At 47.8% G+C, this 18,646-nt stretch overlaps 1 protein-coding gene across 1 annotated transcript in view; it reads right to left on the bottom strand.

Moving 5' to 3' along the window:
- THRA (thyroid hormone receptor alpha) overlaps window positions 1-18,646 on the bottom strand; it is a 37,223-nt gene continuing 18,577 nt past the window's right edge. The window contains exons 3-8 of the mRNA XM_033170633.1: window positions 13,823-13,923; window positions 10,061-10,208; window positions 9,462-9,667; window positions 4,562-4,708; window positions 3,186-3,444; window positions 1-791 (exon numbers count right to left, since the gene is read on the bottom strand). Of these exons, the coding sequence (XP_033026524.1) occupies window positions 541-791; window positions 3,186-3,444; window positions 4,562-4,708; window positions 9,462-9,667; window positions 10,061-10,208; window positions 13,823-13,923 (1,112 nt within the window). The 3' untranslated portion in view covers window positions 1-540. The remainder of the gene's footprint in view (window positions 792-3,185; window positions 3,445-4,561; window positions 4,709-9,461; window positions 9,668-10,060; window positions 10,209-13,822; window positions 13,924-18,646) is intronic.

The raw sequence follows: 18,646 nt of genomic DNA, 5'->3' as shown, positions 1-18,646 counted from the left end.
GGGGGGGAGTAAAATATGGATTATTTTTCTTAACATTGTGTCAAAAGATTTAAGACAGATGTCTCACCCTGGAAAGACAGCTTTGGGAGAGAAGGGTATTGGAGGAAGAAAGATAAACCAGGGGGTGGGTGAGTGAGAAACATATTACCCACTTAATTTTTTGTGTTTGTCTGCCTAGACAAAAAAAGAAGTATTGGCTGCTGCACAAGTCTACCGCATAACGAAGGTGGGGTTTTCTTTTGTATAGTTTCGACCTTTTGTGTTTTTTTTTTGGTGGCCCGACCCCCATCAACGATGTCTTGCCTCCCCTTCCTTGTGATTCACTGACGCTGACGTGCAATATTTAGAAAAAACAAAACGAAAAAGAAAAAGGAAAACAACAAAACAGAACAAAAACAAAAAAAGAAAATCTGTTGTGTCCGAGGTGATGAGGTTGGGGGGGGGGCCCTGCGGCCCAGAAGTCCAGACATCGCCCCAGTCCCAAACTGCCCCATCTCCCCAATTCTCCCACGCCACCCTGTCTGCCCTCCCCTCCCCCCCTTAGACTTCCTGATCCTCGAAGACCTCGAGGAAGAGCGGGGGGAAGAGCTCCGTGGGGCATTCCACCTTCATGTGCAGGAAGCGGCTCGCGTGGCAAGCTCCAATCATGCGCAGGTCGGTCACCTTCATGAGGAGCTTGGGCCAGAAGTGGGGAATGTTGTGTTTGCGATAGTTGATGTAGTGTTCAAATGCCAGCAGGTATGTCTCTTGGCATTTCTCAATCTTGTCGACGCAGATCAGCCCGCTGCGGTCTGCAAAGGAGGGGCACAGAGAGGGCGTGAGAAGGTGCCCGTGGCGCCAGGTCCAAGCCCTGCCTAGCCCAGCCTCCCACTTCCCCGCAGTGGCACACAAGCAGAGCATGAGCCCAGCAGCCTCCTCCCACTCGGGATTCCCAGCGCCTGGTCTTCAGGGTGCATGCGTGCCTCTGACAGCTATGTCGGCTTGTCCTCCACGAATGTCATCCCTGGCTGAAGACGTTTGAGCTGCTGGCTGTCATGCCACCTTAGGGTCATGAGCTCCACAATTTTACTGCGTGCTGTGTGCTTGCTTTTGCTTGTCCTGAATCTTCCAGCATTCAGCTGGGTGGCCCTGAGCTGGAAATTTCCATCCCGGCTCTGGATTCCAGTCTGGCTGCTTACAGCCAACTCAAAAGCCAGCTCCTCCAGCCAAATCTCAGGTTAGGAACGCAAGCCCACGGAAGCCAACCGGGTGCCTTTGTTTCTTAGTTTGATCCTTTTACACGGTTTTGTGAGCCTTGTGGTATTTTAGGCACTGTGACTTGCAGTTATTTTTATGGATCATAGTTTGTAGTTATAAATTGCAATTGTCAAGAGTGAATTTCTGTTTAATTATTATTTGCTGATGTTTCGGGAGTTAATTTTACTGTTCTAATATAGATCACTGAGTATTACTTTATTATTTGATATAAGTTGTTCCATTTTAAAGTTATGTTTTATTATGATTTTGTGGTATTGGACCAGATCATTATAAGGTATGCGTTCTCTGTTGTATTATTTTGTTGCTGCAAACCACCTTGTGTATAGTAATATAGAAAGGCGGAATACAAATTACCGTACTTTTCCGTGTATAAGACTAGGATTTTTGTTTTTTTACTTTAACATAAGGTTAAAAATCTGGGGGCATCTTATACATGGATAGTGCATGGGCCCATTTTCTAAATTTGGGGTCCCCAAAAGTAGGGGGCGTCTTATACATGGGGGCGTCTTATACACAGAAAAATACGGTAACCGTGAAATGAGACCGTCTGAACAACTGCAACCCTACATTCAAGCTGGCCGCTCAGTGCACCCCACCTGCAATTAATGATGCAGCTCCCCTCCAACCCGAGCCCACCTCTCTAACACCCACTTTAATTGACCTTGGAGGTGGCTGAATTATGCTCCTCCTGGCAAACCCACGGAGTGGTTATCATATTCTCTACTATATCACACCTTTCCTTGTCCCTCCAGGCCTGCACTGACCTGCCCAATACCCAAATACACCCTACTCAAAACGCCACATATGCCCTGCAATAGTGGCTCAGGCAGCTATGTTCATAGGTGGGCCCAAGTCTGTGCCTTTTAAGGGAAGGGCTCAGACAGTGGTAGAGGATGTGTTCTGCATGCAAAAAGGCCTTGGGGTTTAATCCCCAGCATTTCCAGGCAGACGCCTGTCCAAAACCCTGCCCAGCTGCTGCAAGTCAACACAGAAAAGAAGTGGGAAACCCTCCTGGGGCGGAAGCCCAGATTCCTACTGGACCAACCTTCTAGTCAAGCAGCAGGAGTGATCAAGGCAAAAAGGAGGTTTTGGCAAAGCAGGCATGCTCACCACTTCATGTCCATACTGTACATGCAACACACACAGTCGCCTGCAGATTTTCACTCTCCCCCCTCCCACAGCCAGCAGTTAGTCTTGGGGTGGGGGTGGGGGAAGCATTTCGACTTTTTCCCAAGCCTCATTGCCAGATCTTCATGGAGACTGCCACTGCAGAAGGGAAGGTTAACCCTTCCTTCCCCTTCTGCACTCACACAACAGCAGCATGTACTGTAATTAGGCTTGGAGGAAACCTACTATTGGAGCAGATAGTAAGGGTTTCCCCCAAGTTTAACGCGGCAGCAGGGGGCGGTGTTCAGTGGGTCACATGGCACAAGGAAGGCGTTAACCCTTCCCTCTCCAGCTGCGACCAGCTCCAACCCCCCCCCCCAAGCCCAGTGTAGCAATTTGGCTAAAAAAAACCCAAACCCTTCAGTTGGAGTGGTTGAAAGGGCTTCTTAAAAAGCCCAAATTCTATATTTTTGGCACTGCTGCAGCATATGTGGAGGATTCATTCTTCCCACCCCAATTGTGACCCCCTCCAACAAACCCGCCAAAATTAGGCTTGAAAATAGCCTCTGATTGGCTCCAAGAAAAGGCTCCCCCCCCAGCCTGATGGCCGAGAGTGAGCAGAGTGGGGGTGCTATGGGCCAGATGGGGAGGCCACACTCCAGTGGCCCACCACTGGCATAGAAAGTGCTGAGCTGGACGGATCCATGGCCCGACTCAGTATGAGGCAGCTTCCTACCCATCCCCGTTGGGGGGAGAGGGAGGCATATGCATAATCAGACCCAGGGCTGGAGGGGGGGAAGTGTATATCCCGAACCCTGTACCTGAGGACATGAGCAGCACAGCCTGGAGCAGCGCCACTTCGGTGTCGTCCAGGTTGAAGGCAGAGAGGGACTTGCCCAGATCAAAGATGGCGTCCGACACCACGCCCAGGCCGCCGTTCTTCAGCTGCTCCCGCTTGACAGCCATCTCGCCGCTTAGCGTCAGCGTCTCGCTCTCGGGGTCATAGCGCACAGCCGCCCGCAGCGACATGATCTCCATGCAGCAGCCCTTCAGAAGGATGATCTGGTCCTCACAAGGCAGCTGTAGGCAGGGAGAGAGGCATGGCGGTCAGTGGCAGCCTCGCCGCTGTTCAGCTTACTAGGGCAGTGCTTCGCAGAGAAGAGGGCCCTTTGCACTCTTTGCTCCGGACTCCATGGAGTAATGCGAGGAGGGTTTATGAGGAGACAAGGAACGGGTGCACTAAGGAGAGATCATGGAAGGAGAAGGGCCAGAGTCTGGGCATGAATCAAAGCAGGGTGAAGAGCAGCGGGGAATCAGGAATCGCCTGGGAGCGGGGAAGGACTTGACACTTCTCTTCAAAAGCCACTTGTTTGAAGGAAGAAGGAAGAAGAGTCTTTTGACACCTTAGTACACTTACTGTGGCACATGTTTTTGTGGACTACAGTCCGTATCATCAGCTGCATGAAGAAGTATTCCGAGTTACAGGTATATTATACGCATGGGTTGGGTGGGTGGGAATTGGAATGTACATAGCTATCCTGAAATGTTTCTTGAAACAAACTCCTACCTCTGAGAATGTTCATCATTTTGCAGCCATTAGTCGCCCAATATGTTACTGCTTCACAGCCATTTCCCCCTTTTAGGGTTTTCGCCTTCATCAAGTGATCCCAGCTAATCAGGAATCACATAGTGGCCACAATGACATCATGATGCTACACAACCAATCTGGTTTTTGCTACATGCTCGGCTCACATTACTGAGACCAAATCAAAGCATTTCAGAGTACCTGGACTGGTCACTTGGGTGATCCTAGCCAATCAGGAAGCCCATTCCAAGGCAATGCATTCCGAACCAACACTCTTCCTTATCGTTTTGATTTATAAAAGGTTGCTGAAAGAACCGAGCACCTTCTGACACTGGCAGAGGCGGTCGTGAAAATTGTCTGTCACTTTTGGCTCGGGCCTACCCTTCATCAGCACCTCAGCTTGATTGGACAAACCCTTAATATTTCCTTCTGATGGTAAACCATAGAGATTGTTATGGTGGGAGGAAGCAAGAAGCTGGCTCCACACCTGTGGCTTTCCCCTTACTAATCAGTGTAAGGGGAAGACCTGTGATCTCTGCACATTCAAGAGATTATCGCCAAACTCCTTTCTCCCCAACCCTCTGACAGAATCCACCCACCCACCTTGCTTACCTCTGAAAACATGGGCAGTTTTTTGGCAAAATCCACCACACGGGTGATGGCGGGGGTGATGATCTTCGTAAACTCGCTGAACGCCTCCAAGTCCACTTTGTCCCCATCGGGCATGGAGGCCATAGGTGACTGACCGATATCTTCGGGCTGTGAGTGGTGCGAGAAGAGAGGCAGAATCATGACTCTGCAGAACAAAAGTTTGGGGCAAATATACCTTCCAGTCTCAAAAACCACCAGAATCCGACTCTACTTTTACAACAGGAAGAACTATGCGTCCTGAATCTTCTGTTGATGAGCGCTGCACGTGCAGCTTGCTGGGAACTAATGGGCAAAACACACTGAAACACGGCCTCCTTTTTAAGGCACACAACACCATTAGGCATTTCCCCCTTGTTGAACTGTCCGTGCCTGTTCTGAAGAACGCACAACCCTGGCAACACAAAACTTTGCAATGTAGGCTTTGGCACATCATCAACATGGCACCCATGGGCACCCACAGGGTCCCCTGCCCTGCTGAAATTAGATTATGCTGTATATGTGCTAGATTATGCTGTATATGTGTAGTGCCCAGAAAAGTTTCTCTGGGTTACAAATCTGTCCACCAGCACGAAAAAGCTCACTGCTGTATCTCACACCAAAACTCCCAGTTTCCCACCAAGTTGTTGCTTCATTTGCAAAGTGAATAACCTTGATGTCCCTTCACTGAGCCAGTGCACATTTCACGTTGGGGCTCTGTCAACAGTGCTGACAAGATCTGGAACAGTCTCATGTGTTCAAGGTAGGGAAGCTCGAAAATTTCATTCAGCTCTCATTTTTAAGTGATTCACACTTCCAGTAGGAGGAGGAGGATCAGAATGCAGTGATTCTTAAGGTTCTTGGCTCACAAGAAGTACCAAAACGCACCCAGAAATGATTATTCCAGAGTGAAACGCATACAAGTTGTGTATTTTGTGAAAATGTGCATTCAGAAGTCCTGTGGATGATAATGCGGCTTTGTTTGCATTTATTTCAACGTGAAGCCTGACACAGAAAAGGAAGTTGCAAAAGGTCGATCAATTTCTAGCTTAAGGCAATCTCAAACTACTTTCCTGCATTGTTAAAATTCAGTTTGTTTTCTCCTGCTTTGCAATCTGTTGTCTTTCTGCTGGGGGGTGGGGGGACAGAGAGAAACTGTTTCCTCCTCAAGTGGAAAACGGGGGTCTATGCAGGACAAAGACAAATTGTGTTCTGTCCCCATGAATATTTTCCTGATTTACCCTCGTCCATGCAAGTAAACGAACACACACTCCACTTACTTATATGGAGCGAGGGGGGGAAAGAATGCAGTCGGGAAGGAGACAGAAATGCTCTTGTACCTTAAGAGCCCGTTGTCACAAGGGCCTGCAGGATTCCTCCAATTATCCTATAGGACACCTGAAGTTCTGCTGCCCCTGCTGAGTGGGTGCAGCCCTGTGCGCTGGAGCAAGGCACCCCTCCTGTTTTTAATGTGGGACATTAATCATCCTTAAGGGCCTGTGACCCACCCGTGTGGGGGATGGGGGAGCTTTTATGGTGTTTAAAAAACAACAAAAAACAACAACAACCCACTAAAAATGGTGCATTGGACTCTATCACACTTCTCTCCTGCTCTTCCTTTGCAGAACTGAAACAAGGTTTGTAGTTTGTTCCCCCCGTTCCTGGGCACCTGTGTTGCTTTCAGGCCATTGCCCAGCCTGAATTTCAGAACTGTAGCTTAATTTAGAAATGTGTTTGTCTGTCATTGCAAAGCTTAGGAGTTTGTGTGTGTGTGTGTGTGTGTGTGTGTGTGTGTGATAATATTTTTATTGGTTTTCATTATAACAAACATCTTATAACAATAAACATTAAGAATAAAAAATAAGAATTTGAAAAACTGTTATCATTTTGCATGTTTGTGCATTCAATTCAGTACCAAAATATGGGATTTCTCCAATCCCCAGACTTCCCTCTACCCCCTCTACCCTTGTGTGCATTTGGTGGTGGGGAGAAGAAGGACCGTAGAGAGAAACGTTTCTCCAAGCGCCACCCTTTCTGCTGGCCTCTGATTTCCTTTCTCCCCCTCCCCTCAAACCCCACTTCCCTTGACCTCTATGTCCTGAACTGCCCTGGTACTAGCTGGCTGTGGCCAGAAGAGGGCACCCGACACCAGCAATCGCTACTCATGTAAGGCAAGGGGCAAGGGAGGGGGCTGGGTTGGGGGGTTTCCGGCCCATCTGCCCTTGGAGGGAGCCAGAGGTCACAGCTGTGTCCCTTTGCTCAATCACCTTAACCCTTCAAAGGTCCCTCTGTAGGGCCTGAATCATTTGGGAGGAGGAGAAACCTTTATTTAATTAAAACCATTGAGATCTTGGATTTTATTGCCATATGTTTTGACTTCCGAGCTTACTACCAGCGCTAAGTCTAAGCAAGGGTTGCAATCCCACCACATTATTATCATTTTTTTTTTAAAAAAAAAAAAGGTCAAATTTAACGCATACGAAAGTCTGGGAAAGGAAACCGATACGTTTCGTTCAGCGTGGGCACCACCACTGTTAAGCAGTTTTAAACCCAATCAATTTCAATTAGAGGGTTTAGCAGATGCTTACATATATCCTTCTGAAATAGAGGGGGCTTCAAAATTGCTTATCGGAAATTTGGCTGGAGTGTGCACCACCGTGTATGGTTTTATACTACTGATATACAGTTGTACCTCAGAAGTCAAACAGAATCTGTTCCGGAAGTCCGTTCGACTTCTGAAACGTTCAACTTCCAAAGCACGGCTTCTGGTTGACTGCAGGAAGCTCCTGCAGCCATCTGGAAGCCGCAGATGCCCTGGCGGACGTTCCGCTTCCAAGAGAACATTCGAAAACCGGAACACTCACTTCCGGTTTTCGATCATTCAAGAGCCGAAACGTTCAACTCCCAAGGCGTTTGGGAGCCAAGGTACGACTGTATATTTGCACACATATTTGTGTGTGTGTGTTGCTTAAACAGCCCACCTGCTGAAGGGCAATAACCCTAGCCACCAAAAAATTAGCTCAAATAAAAGTATAGGCTATTAAACCATTTAAAAAAGAGGTTTAAAAGTAAAAAGAAAATTTTAAAATACATTTATTACTGCAATTCTGTACTCTCCCTCTTAGAAGACAGCCTCTTAGGAGGGGGGCTTATGTATGAACAGACATGCCTAGGGTTGCACTGTAAAACTGTGTTTTAAACAATAATAATAATCTGGGGTGATGAACTGGTGCTTCATGGTAAAAATGCCACTGTCTGACTCTTGTGGTCCTATTGAATCTTAATCAAAGTGTGGTTTTTAAAAAAGGAAGGGGAAGATTATATGATACTCGGTTGCTGCAAGACAGCAAAATTCAGTTGTGAATAAGGCCCAACAACAACAACAACAACAACAGGAAGGGGGAAACCTGCTTCTCTGTCCTATTGATAGGAGACCACACAGTTGAATGATCCAGCATTCATTTATTTTTGTAAGCATGTAAGAAAAGGCCAGGCTAGACCCGGCATGCTAGATCTCCATGCACAGTAATGGATGGATGGATGGATGGATGGATGGATGGATGGATTTATTTACTTACTTACTTACTTACTTACTTACTTACTTACTTACTTACTTACTTACATTATTATTATTATTATTATTATTATTATTATTTTATTATTATTACAGTCATACCTCGAGTTATGTACGCTTCGGGTTGCGTACTTTTCGGGTTACGAACTCCGCTAACCCGGAAGCGCAACCCGAAGCGTGTGCGATTTGCGCATGCGCAGAAGCGTTTTCGCGGTGTGCGCATGCGCAGAAGCAATGTTTTGGGTTTTTCGGTAGACCGAATTATTCGGGTTACGTCCTTTTCGGGTTACGTACTGTAACCCGGAACGGATTAAGGACGTAACCCGGGGTACCACTGTATTATTATTTTAGGTACGAAGGAGCGTGTAGCGTGTGTTCTTTATATTCTGCTGCAAGCCACTCAGAGTGGCAGGGGCAACTCAGCCAGATGGGTGGGGGTACAAGCAATAACTAATAACAGTAATCATTATAATTTTTTAACCTGGAAGACTGCATGGAAGTTGGTGTTTTCTCGAGAACATCTTGACTTTGGTTATAGTGTACTGTCCAAACCCAGGCTTGCGAAGCTTGTGGTTCGTCTGGAGCGAGACAAACCATAAGCCTGGGTTTGGATGCAATACAAACTCAAACCACGGCTTGGTCCCAGTAGCATGGCAGCAGCATGACCAAAGCGGGAAAAGCTGCAGGGTTCCTCATTAAGCACAAAGCCATGGTTTAGCATTATATGCGAAGTATGCCACTGTAGCAAATAACAAGCCAGGTAGAACATGAGCATACCTTGGGCCAGACGTGTGCTTCCAGCTTGTGTTAAACCATTTGCGTACCACAAAATTGTGCGTTTGTTTCCACAGGATTAGGAAGACATGCAGGAGAAGTGGCCCGTATGCATGGCTGGCTCCCTAGGTAGTAACCATGTCACTTCCTGTTCTCTATAGAACCTAGCTCACGCACGGCAGAATAACAACAAAACCACAAAGGAAAGTGTTAAGCAAAGCTACATGGGACTTTGCATGCACACACAGACACGTAACCCAGCCCTGATGCAAAACAAGATATACCTGTTGTTATCTGCTCATTTGGCACCCTTTATTCTGCCAGATTTTCAAAATGTCTGTGAGCAAGCACGCAAAGATTGAGGGGAAGATATGGACGCTCAGAAACCGGGGAAGAAGAGCCAGGAAACGTTAATCCAAAAAGAAAGCAAGGAATAAGAAGCAGAGATCGTGTGGGATCCGGCACCAGATCAATTCCGACAAATGCATGCAACCTCTGGTTAAGACTCTGCCTGCCACACCCGCCTCCACCATTTACCAGGAATTTCCGCTTCTGCTTCCAGTGGCTGCCTTGGGCGTTGGTGCTGCGGTGCGCCTCCGTGGCGATGTGGATCAGCTCCCACTCCTCCGTGGTTGGCTCCGGCCTGTGCTGAAGGGATTTCATCATCTCTTCCTTGCGCCGCCTCTCCCGGTTTTCTTCAATCAGCTTCCGCTTGGCTACCCTCTTGGAGTCATCCAGCACCACTAGGGGGCGCGAAGAATGGAGAGGCGTGAGTGGGCAGCGGGGCCTCACACACAGCCAATCAGAACTCTGTGAGGCGCCCATTGCATCCTGCAGCCCACTAACCAAAGCGCTGAATGGCACTCACAAGAAGCCATTTGATTGGCTGGCTCCTGTGACAGCCTATGGAATTCTGAGGCCGCTAACTCCGGCCTGTGGGGTTCTCATGCCTCAACAACGGCCCCAATTACATTGGGATTAATAGATGGTCCCACACAACTCTACGTTGGAACAAGCAGCATGCCACCTCCCTGCCCCCTACATTTATTTCTGTGGTGGGATCCCCGGTTGCAACCGCTCCCTCCCTCGTCTTCCCCAACCCTCACATCCCTCCACAGCGGGCGCAATGCCCTTACAGTCCATGGCCATGCCAACGGCAATGCACTTCTTGAATCGGCAAAGCTGGCACTGGTTGCGGGTGATCTTGTCGATGACGCAGGAGGCATCGTACTTGCAGGAGTATGTCGGGTGCAGATTCTTCTGGATGGTCCGCCGGAAAAAGCCCTGCAGAGGGGAAGAACGGAATCAGAACCAGGCAGTCCTGAGAAGGAATTACGGTAGCACCTTCCGTTCTCCAAGCCACCCACGCGGGTCCTGTTTTCTAACCAACGGGGCACAGCCCTATTGGCACGTCCAACAACGGGACTCCTGCCCATTCTAACCACCAGTGCCAAGCGTATTAGGGCTTGCATCTTAGAAATGCAGGTCCACCAGGTCCACCAATGGGTGATTTTCTATTGTGGAAGTTGAGGTGGTGCGCTCCCATGTTCTTCTTCTGTGGTTCTAAGCTACAAGTCCTGGGGCTGCCCCCAAAGGCATGGGACACAATTGACAAGGATGTTTTCCACCCCCTATTGTGCTCTCGTACAGCTCTCATTCACTTCTGTCTAGGTGTATGTTGGAGAATGTCTCAGCAAGTTGTGCCTCATGGGTTGGATCTGCTAGCTCTCTCTCTCTCTCTACAACCTTTAACGACGACTCAAAGCTGCCACTAGTTTTTCAACTCCTTTCAAAGCCAGGAGGACCCCATCTTGCACTCCGCCCTGGCTAGCAATCTGCAGCAGTCAGTAGATTCTGGGGTAAGAATCAGGGGCAGCCCAAATCTCCGTCGTTTGAATGTTCCACTTCAGGAACAGAGAAGTCTTGAGCTGTCTCTGCCTGCCTTTACTGTACATGTCTGCCTTTCTTTTTCTCTTTTTGTTTAGTTTTGTTGTCCTCTCTTTCTCTCTCCTCTCTCAAAGAAGAATGTGTGTGCGGGGCGGGGGGGCAGGGGGAATGCTTCTGGCAAGAGACCCACTTTAGGTCAGGGCACAGAAGTTTGTTGGTCATGTTCCACCAATTGGAAACTATTGCACTCAACTGCTTCCAAGCTATTTCCTGTCTGCCTGGGTTCAATAGTGGAAGTGAGCTGGGGAGAAGATTTAAAACAGCCGAGTCGAGGGGGGGGGGTTTAACCCCACCCTCCAATGCACACTCATTTGCACACTGGGAAACCCAGACAGATGGGTGGGATATAAATAATAGAACTATTATTATTATTATTATTATTATTATTATTATTATTATTATTATTATTATTATTATATAGGCAAGTGAGAGAGACCTACTCATTTGCTAAACACACACTTAGTTTGGTCCTAAAATGTGTCCTCCCTCATTAGGTGCTCAACATGACTGGTTATCCAGCCATGCTGTTATATTAACCCCAGAATCTTCTACCTGCCACTAATGCCCTTTTAAGACACGCCCCCCCCCACGGTGCCCAGTGACCTTAGATCACCCAGGAAGGCTCACCAGGTGCCAAGATCATGAGAGGAAGGGGGCATTGGAATGAGGGTTGCCTCTTTGCAAACAGTACCCAGTGCCTAACTAAGTCATAATCAGCATCACAAAACTGACTTTAATACAGTGCAATAAACAAATCCCTCACCTGGGAAAACCACATGTTGTGCCCTGCGGGAAATCTCAAGATCAGCACTCAAAAGTAATGCCTGGAAGTCAATACTACAGAAGAAACAGTAGTCCCTGCCCCCCTTTTTTTGGCACAACCTCCTTCAATTTCTCAGCGTGGATTCTATTTTGCCTCTCTCTTTGCTGTTTCCTTCCTCAATATGCTGCTCCTTTTCTCACAATTTTTTTTTTTTTTTGGCCAACTGGAGTTGAAACTCCCACAAGGTACATACAGCAAGGTGGCCACCTCAGTTCATAGGTTTTTAGACACCATTAAGGGCAGCTGAGCGAGACGTACACGTATTTCATTAAATAAGCTACATTCATAACCTGGCTTTCTTCCAACAAGCTCAAGCTAGCAAACATGACTCTCCCCTACATATGTTGTCTTCTCACCAACCAATGTGAGGTGGGTCAGGCTGAGAGGGTATGACTGATCCAATGTCACCCAGTGGGCATTGTGGTTTGGGAGGAGGGGGAGACATTGAGCCGGTGTCCTAACAGACCTAGTATAGCACGCTAACCACTATACCACACTGGCTTTACACAGGATCTGACCCTTGAGGCACACAATGCACTAGAAAGTTCTGCTGTACAAAAACAAAATAAATGGCAGCATTCTTGCCCACTACAATGAGGCTTGCGCAAAAGGATGCCATGGTGAGTTGCATTATGAGATGTGGGGTGCCATTTGAATTTTCCCAAAACTGCTGGGTTGAACTTAACCAGGCCCCTTGGGCTCATTCTCCCTTTGATTAATCTGAGCCTCTACCTGCAGCAACAACCCTCTCCTCCAGTAAAGTCCTTCCTGATCATTCCTCAGGCACATCTCACCTGCCCTCAAGGGCCTTTTAATTCTACTCTACCCCATCCCCACTTATTTTGTGAATCCATGAGAGCCAGTGTGGTGTAGTGGTAAGAGTGGTAGACTTGTAATCTGGTGAACCGGGTTCGCGTCTCCGCTCCTCCACATGCAGCTGCTGGGTGACCTTGGGCTAGTCACACTTCTTTGAAGTCTCTCAGCCCCACTCACCTCACAGAGTGTTTGTTGTGGAGGAGGAAGGGAAAGGAGAATGTTAGCAGCTTTGAGACTCCTTCGGGTAGTGATAAAGTGGGTTATCAAATCCAAACTCCTCCTCCTCCTCCTCCTCTTCTTCTTCTCTACTTCCAAATCTTCTGGTTTTGTCCACCTAATACAGTGGTACCTCGGAAGTTGAACAGAATCCATTCTGGAAGTCCGTTCGACTTCCAAAACATTTGGAAACCAAGGTGCGGCTTCCGATTGGCTGCAGGAAGCTCCTGCAGCCAATCGGAAGCCGCAGAAGCTGTGTCAGACGTTTGGGGTTCCTAAGAACGTTTGCACACTGGAACACTCACTTCTGGGTTTTGCGGTGTTCAGGAGCCAAAAACGTTAGACCTCGCAAGGCGTTGGGATCCAAGGTATGACTGTACTGACTTGCAGATACTTTGGGCAGAAAAGTTTGTCACAACTGTGTCCTATGCAGCCCCAAGCATGCTAGTGACATATGGTCATTACTGTGGTGTGGTGGCAGCTAGGTAGTTGGCCCTAGACCAAGGAGATGCAGGTTCTAGCACCTAAACATCTATGAAATGCACAGGGCAAACATCATTACCTGCCAGTCTAACCTGGTGAGGATAAAGCTGGGAAAACCCAACACATGCCCACTCCAAGTCCCTTGGAGAAAGAGCACGACAGAGGCGGTGAAAATAATACTGGGGAAGGGTGATGGCAGTGGGGAGGCTGACAGATCAGTAAGGTAAATGTGGAACGGAAGAAGAGTCATGCAACCAGAGACCATGGGAAAATATTGATTTGTCTAGCTCCCATCACTGGCTTATCAATTCCACACTGCAGTTTGCCAAGACATATCAATGCCTTTTTCACTCAGTTTACCCTTCCATATATCTCAGTGAACCTTGGCCCAGAAATAATGAGCGACTGCTGCTCACACATTTGGCTCAAACCTTCCACACCCTTCCCCTGTCTCACTTAGCACCAGGCTCACAGCACCCCCCTCCCAAAAGAGCCCTGTGCAGTGCCGTCCTTGGCAGCTGCCCGGGGTGATGCAGGGGCACCAAGTCAAAGGAGAGAACGCCCCCTCTAGTGAGCCACTCTGGGCAAGATGACCTTCCCATGTTTCCATTACCTTGCAGCCTTCACAGGTAATACATCGGTAGTGGTACCCCGTGGCTTTGTCTCCACAAACAACGCACTGCTCATCTTTGTCCAAGTAGCTAGGGATGTACCCTGGAGGAGAAAACAAGAGTGCAGAGGTCAAGGCTGGAAGGGGGAATACAGAACTGGGACACACCAGACTTCAATGGGCCCGCCCATCCTTACTCTCTTTCACTGGTCATCATTACCTGCGGACTAGACCCATATCACCTCTGAAACACAAAGGGGCCATATCACTTTTTTTTTTTAATCTTTAAAAGCAACACACTTTACTAGCCAGTCGCAGCTCTCAAGTCGCCTCCCTTTTAGAAACACAAGCAACACAACCAAGCTGCACAAAAGCACAAGGTTAACACACTACGAGCCCTTCCAGACGGGTGTTGTGTTGGCGGTGTATTCTGCAACATGGTTTTGGCACAATAACAGTGCTTTAGTGGCAAATTTATTTTGATTAATGGTCCTGCGATTCTTCCCCCAATGCTACCACATTGCAGTGGTACCTTGGTTCTCAACGCCTTGGTACTCAAACAACTCAGACCCAAACACTGTAAAAACCCAGAAGTAAGTGTTCCGGTTTGTGAACTTTTTTCGGAAGCCGAACGTGCTCAGTTTTGAGTGCCACACTTCCGTTTCGAGTGTTACGCTGAGGTCTGTCTGTTTTTGCGATCTATTTTGCATTTTTGTGGCTCTTTGTTTTGTGACTGTGTGGAACCCAGTTCAGCTATTGATTGATGATGATTGATTGATGGTGACTGCTAGTACATTGTTTATTGTTTTCATTTTATGGATCAATGGTCTTGTTAGATAGTAAATTCATGTCAAATTGCTGTTTGGGGTGTTTTTTTAAAGTCTGGAACGGATTAATCCATTTTGCATTTCTTTCTATGGGAAAGCCTTGGTTTTGGAATGCTTTGGTTTTGGAACGGACATCCGGAACAGATTAAGTTTGAGAACCAAGGTACCACTGTATTGTGTCTGGAGGGTCTCTCTCTCTCTCTCTCCATTCCATCTGTGAAGTATGAAGGTGTTCGACTAGTATCTGGAAGTGGTAACGGGCTGGGTGGGGGCTAATAAAGATGGAGATGCTGGGAGTGGGTTGCTTCTATGTCTGGGAATTAGGTGTATGACCTATCCTGGGAGGCACTGCACTCCCCCTGAAGGAGCAGGTTCATAGTCTGGGATTACTCATGGATTCCAACTTGTCACCAGAGCCACTTAGGCAAGGGGAGCTTTATGCCCAGCTTAGGCTGGTTCACCACCTGCAGCCATTCCTGGGCCTGGGTCAGCCTGGCCTTCAGTGAACCATGCTGTAGTGGACCTCCCACTTAGACCACTGTTAAGAGGGAGGGAAGAGTGAAATGAGGATCAGAGAGCAGGGATAGAGCTGGAGAGTGAGGAAAGCTGGTGACTGTATATGTGGAGCATATATGGAGCAAGGAAGGCCAGAGCGATGCTTCGCTGGCGAGCCCCGTTTCAGGTCTCAGCAGTGGGGGGGGGGTTCCTGAAACCCTTACAGCTTCCTTCCAAGCCCTTTCTGACTAGGTCTTCTGGAAAGGGCATTCTGGAAATCTGAGCATATGCTCAGAGCTACTCTTCTCTTTATGAATGCTAACTTGTACCAGGTTGACCTGGTTTCAAATCTACCCGCAGTCACAGCAAGCTCACTGGGCGAAACTTGGGCCGTTTGCATTGACTTTCCTACATTGCAGGGTTGTTATGAGCATAAAGTGGGACAACCCCACATATGACCTTTATCGGGGTGGGGGTGGCAGGATACACATGTGCCCCAACTTTAATCGTAAGCTCCCTCATATCTGACTCGACTTTGGTTTGCTGGCAAACATGGAGACTGCAGGCCTCCTTTACGGTCCACCCCTCACAGCACAGGCACCCCAAGGCCTGAATGGCGCTCAAGATCCCCTCTGACCCCACATTCCAGGAGGGAGGGGGCAATGGCAAGGCCTGTCCTTGTCTGCTCCCCCCACTTCCAGGCTTCGTTAGTCTTTCTGAAAGGCTATTTAAAGTACCGCTAACGAGGGTGGCTTTCATGCAGAAAACACAACAGCCATGTACATCCACAAAAAGGCTCTTTATCTCTGGGCTTGTGGGGGGTTGTTGAAGGGGAAGGAAGCAGCCTGCGACCCCCTTCCAATTATCTCCTGCCACCCCCCACCCCCCAACTCACGTAACCTTGCTTACCCTCCAGGGCCTCATCAGCACTGATAATGAAGGTGGCCCCTCTGCCCCCTTCCAGGAAAAGGAGCTGTGTTCTCTAGTTCACCCACTGCCCTCACAATGTCCTATTGTCTAGGGTTGTGGCAAGGGTCACCTCCACGTGACCCTAGGATGACCCAGCCGTGACGGAAAAGAGGACATGCCCCCCCCTTGCGGCATTGGTATGCCTGTGTGGAGGGGATAAAGCCTGGGTCTCAGCTGCTTGAAGCAGTGGCATGTTGCTTAGATATTTGCAGCATCTGAGACTGGATGGAGGAAATCCAAATAAATAAATAAATGAAACATGCAAAATTCAGGCCACTTCTCGGCCTGCTTGGCCCACAATCCCTTACCCCTCCAAAGCCTTTTGCCTGCACATTCCCATTTCCTGCCAACAAATGCTCACGTTCAACTTGGCCCTTCTGTTTCGTTTGGCCTTTTCCGATTTGTAGAATTTATGGCCGATTTATAGAATTTATAAATAATTATATGGGGTGTGGTGTGTGTGTTTGTGTGTGCCAAGAGCATCTGGGAGCAAACATTAAAGATGTGATTTTCACATCCTTAAAACCTCCCATTGCACATGCTTGAGGGTTCTGATGTATGTATATCAGTGTTTAAACGACACATGCATGTTACAGATATGTCGTGTGTTCACTGTGAGAAACACCAAGTGATTGTTTTTGGTGAGTGGAGTTTGGAGCTTTCTCTCAAAAGATAAACGGGATAAGAGTTGGCCAAGGGCCAATTCCGATGTGATGCTTTCCGTACAGGCACACATACTTGTGTACTTTCGTGCACACACGACAAATTTACACATGGTTTTCCTACACCAGTATAGATCCCTGCTGGAGAAAGTATCATGCCGCAAATCGGCCCTTGTAGTTTAGGAGCCAGAAGTCCCTCAAACCCTGTGTGATTTTCCAGATGGAGGCAATGGGATGAGGATGAGAGAAGAAAGATGAGGTCTTAAACTCATCTGGAATACAGCTGTTTGCAACATGAAAGCACGATGGGTTTTGGTGCAGGGGGCAGGAGGGAAGACGAGAAGCCCTCCCCTCTCCTTTGCCAGCAAGACAGCTAGTATGTGGGTAGGAAGGGAAAGCACAGAGTTCTGCCGTGACGCTTCTCCCCCTCCCCAAGAGACCACACAATTTGCAGCCATGTTAGACCGATTCACATTTCCACGTTTTGAGACTGGAAAATCGGCTTCCGAGACGAAAAACGGACTGTGAAAAGGTATCCCATTTACACAGCCACCAAACAGGGAATCCTCTTTAGCGTGGCATATTAATGGATTTCCCACAGACATGTTACGATGTAATGTGTGCCACAGAAGATACACTAGTATGCATGGACCATGCAGATGACACACTGCATGCCATATGTGACTGCCACACACATCACACGTTACATCATGCATTTAGTATGAGAAGGAGGATTTTTATTTTTATTTTACCATGAGTTCCTGTGTCCTTCATGGGTCACAGAAGGTGTTGCCTTGCCTTGGAACAGAGGGCATGGGCCCAGCCCCTTACAATGACTCTTCTAGGGAAAGGGATGTCTTTGCCCTTTGGACCAGTCCGGGAGGACCAGCACAACCCTCCCCCTCAACCCACAAGCAGCAAAAGGAAAATAGTACTGCAAACGTTGAAGCTTCCATTGCAACAGACCTATTCAAGAAAGGACAGGATAGAATAGGAACAGGGGGAAGCTGAACATAGGATCCAAACCACTGGGTCCACCCTGACCGGTAGCAGCTTTTCAGGGTTTCAGGCAGGAGTCAATCCCAGCCCTCCCTGGAGATCACAGAAGCTGAAGATGGGGGACCTTCTGCATCCAAGAGGACACTAGGACACTTCCACAATGACAGCAGCGAACCAGCAGCACACAGCAGGCAGTTAGAAAAGCTGGATCTGCACAGGATCCTAACAAGCACAGTAACTTCTTCCACACCTGACTAAGTCCACTCCTCTCCAGGGTTTCCCCTTGGACCATGCTACGTAAAATCTTGAACCTGGTATTTCTCTCTCTCTCACTCACACACTTACACACAGACACACACACCCCCTCTAAGCATCTTGCTCCTTTAGTTGTAAAATGAGCTACTGCATGTCTTCTAAATGGAGATATTTATCCTAGTTGGTATCTGCACTGGATTTGAACTGATTCTACACATGTGCTATTGTTGCTTTATGTGTGTGTGTGTGTGTGTGTGTGTGTGTTTGTGTGTGTTTGTGTGTGTGTTTGTGTGTGTGTGCGCGCGCTCTACATATAAAATTGTTATTGCTCTTATTAAATTTATATACCGCCCTTCACCGAGGGACCACAGGGCGGTCTACAACATAAAACACAAAATACAACGATATGAGAAAAGGTTTTATTTATTTATTTATTTAAAATGGTTGTTGTATGTGCAATTGTTTTTGTCCATGTAACCTCTTAATATACATTTCAATTATATTGTACGCGGCTTCGGAATGCCTCATGGGAAGCGATTCATAAATGTGGCAGTAATAATAATAATAATAATAATAGCAAAAGTAATAACAGGAGCAATAATAATAATAGCAATACGACC

Source organism: Lacerta agilis, chromosome 14, assembly GCF_009819535.1.
Source record: "Lacerta agilis isolate rLacAgi1 chromosome 14, rLacAgi1.pri, whole genome shotgun sequence".
NCBI lineage: Eukaryota > Metazoa > Chordata > Lepidosauria > Squamata > Lacertidae > Lacerta > Lacerta agilis.
Note: the sequence above shows the minus strand (reverse complement) of the source record. Positions and strands in the feature narration are given on the sequence as shown.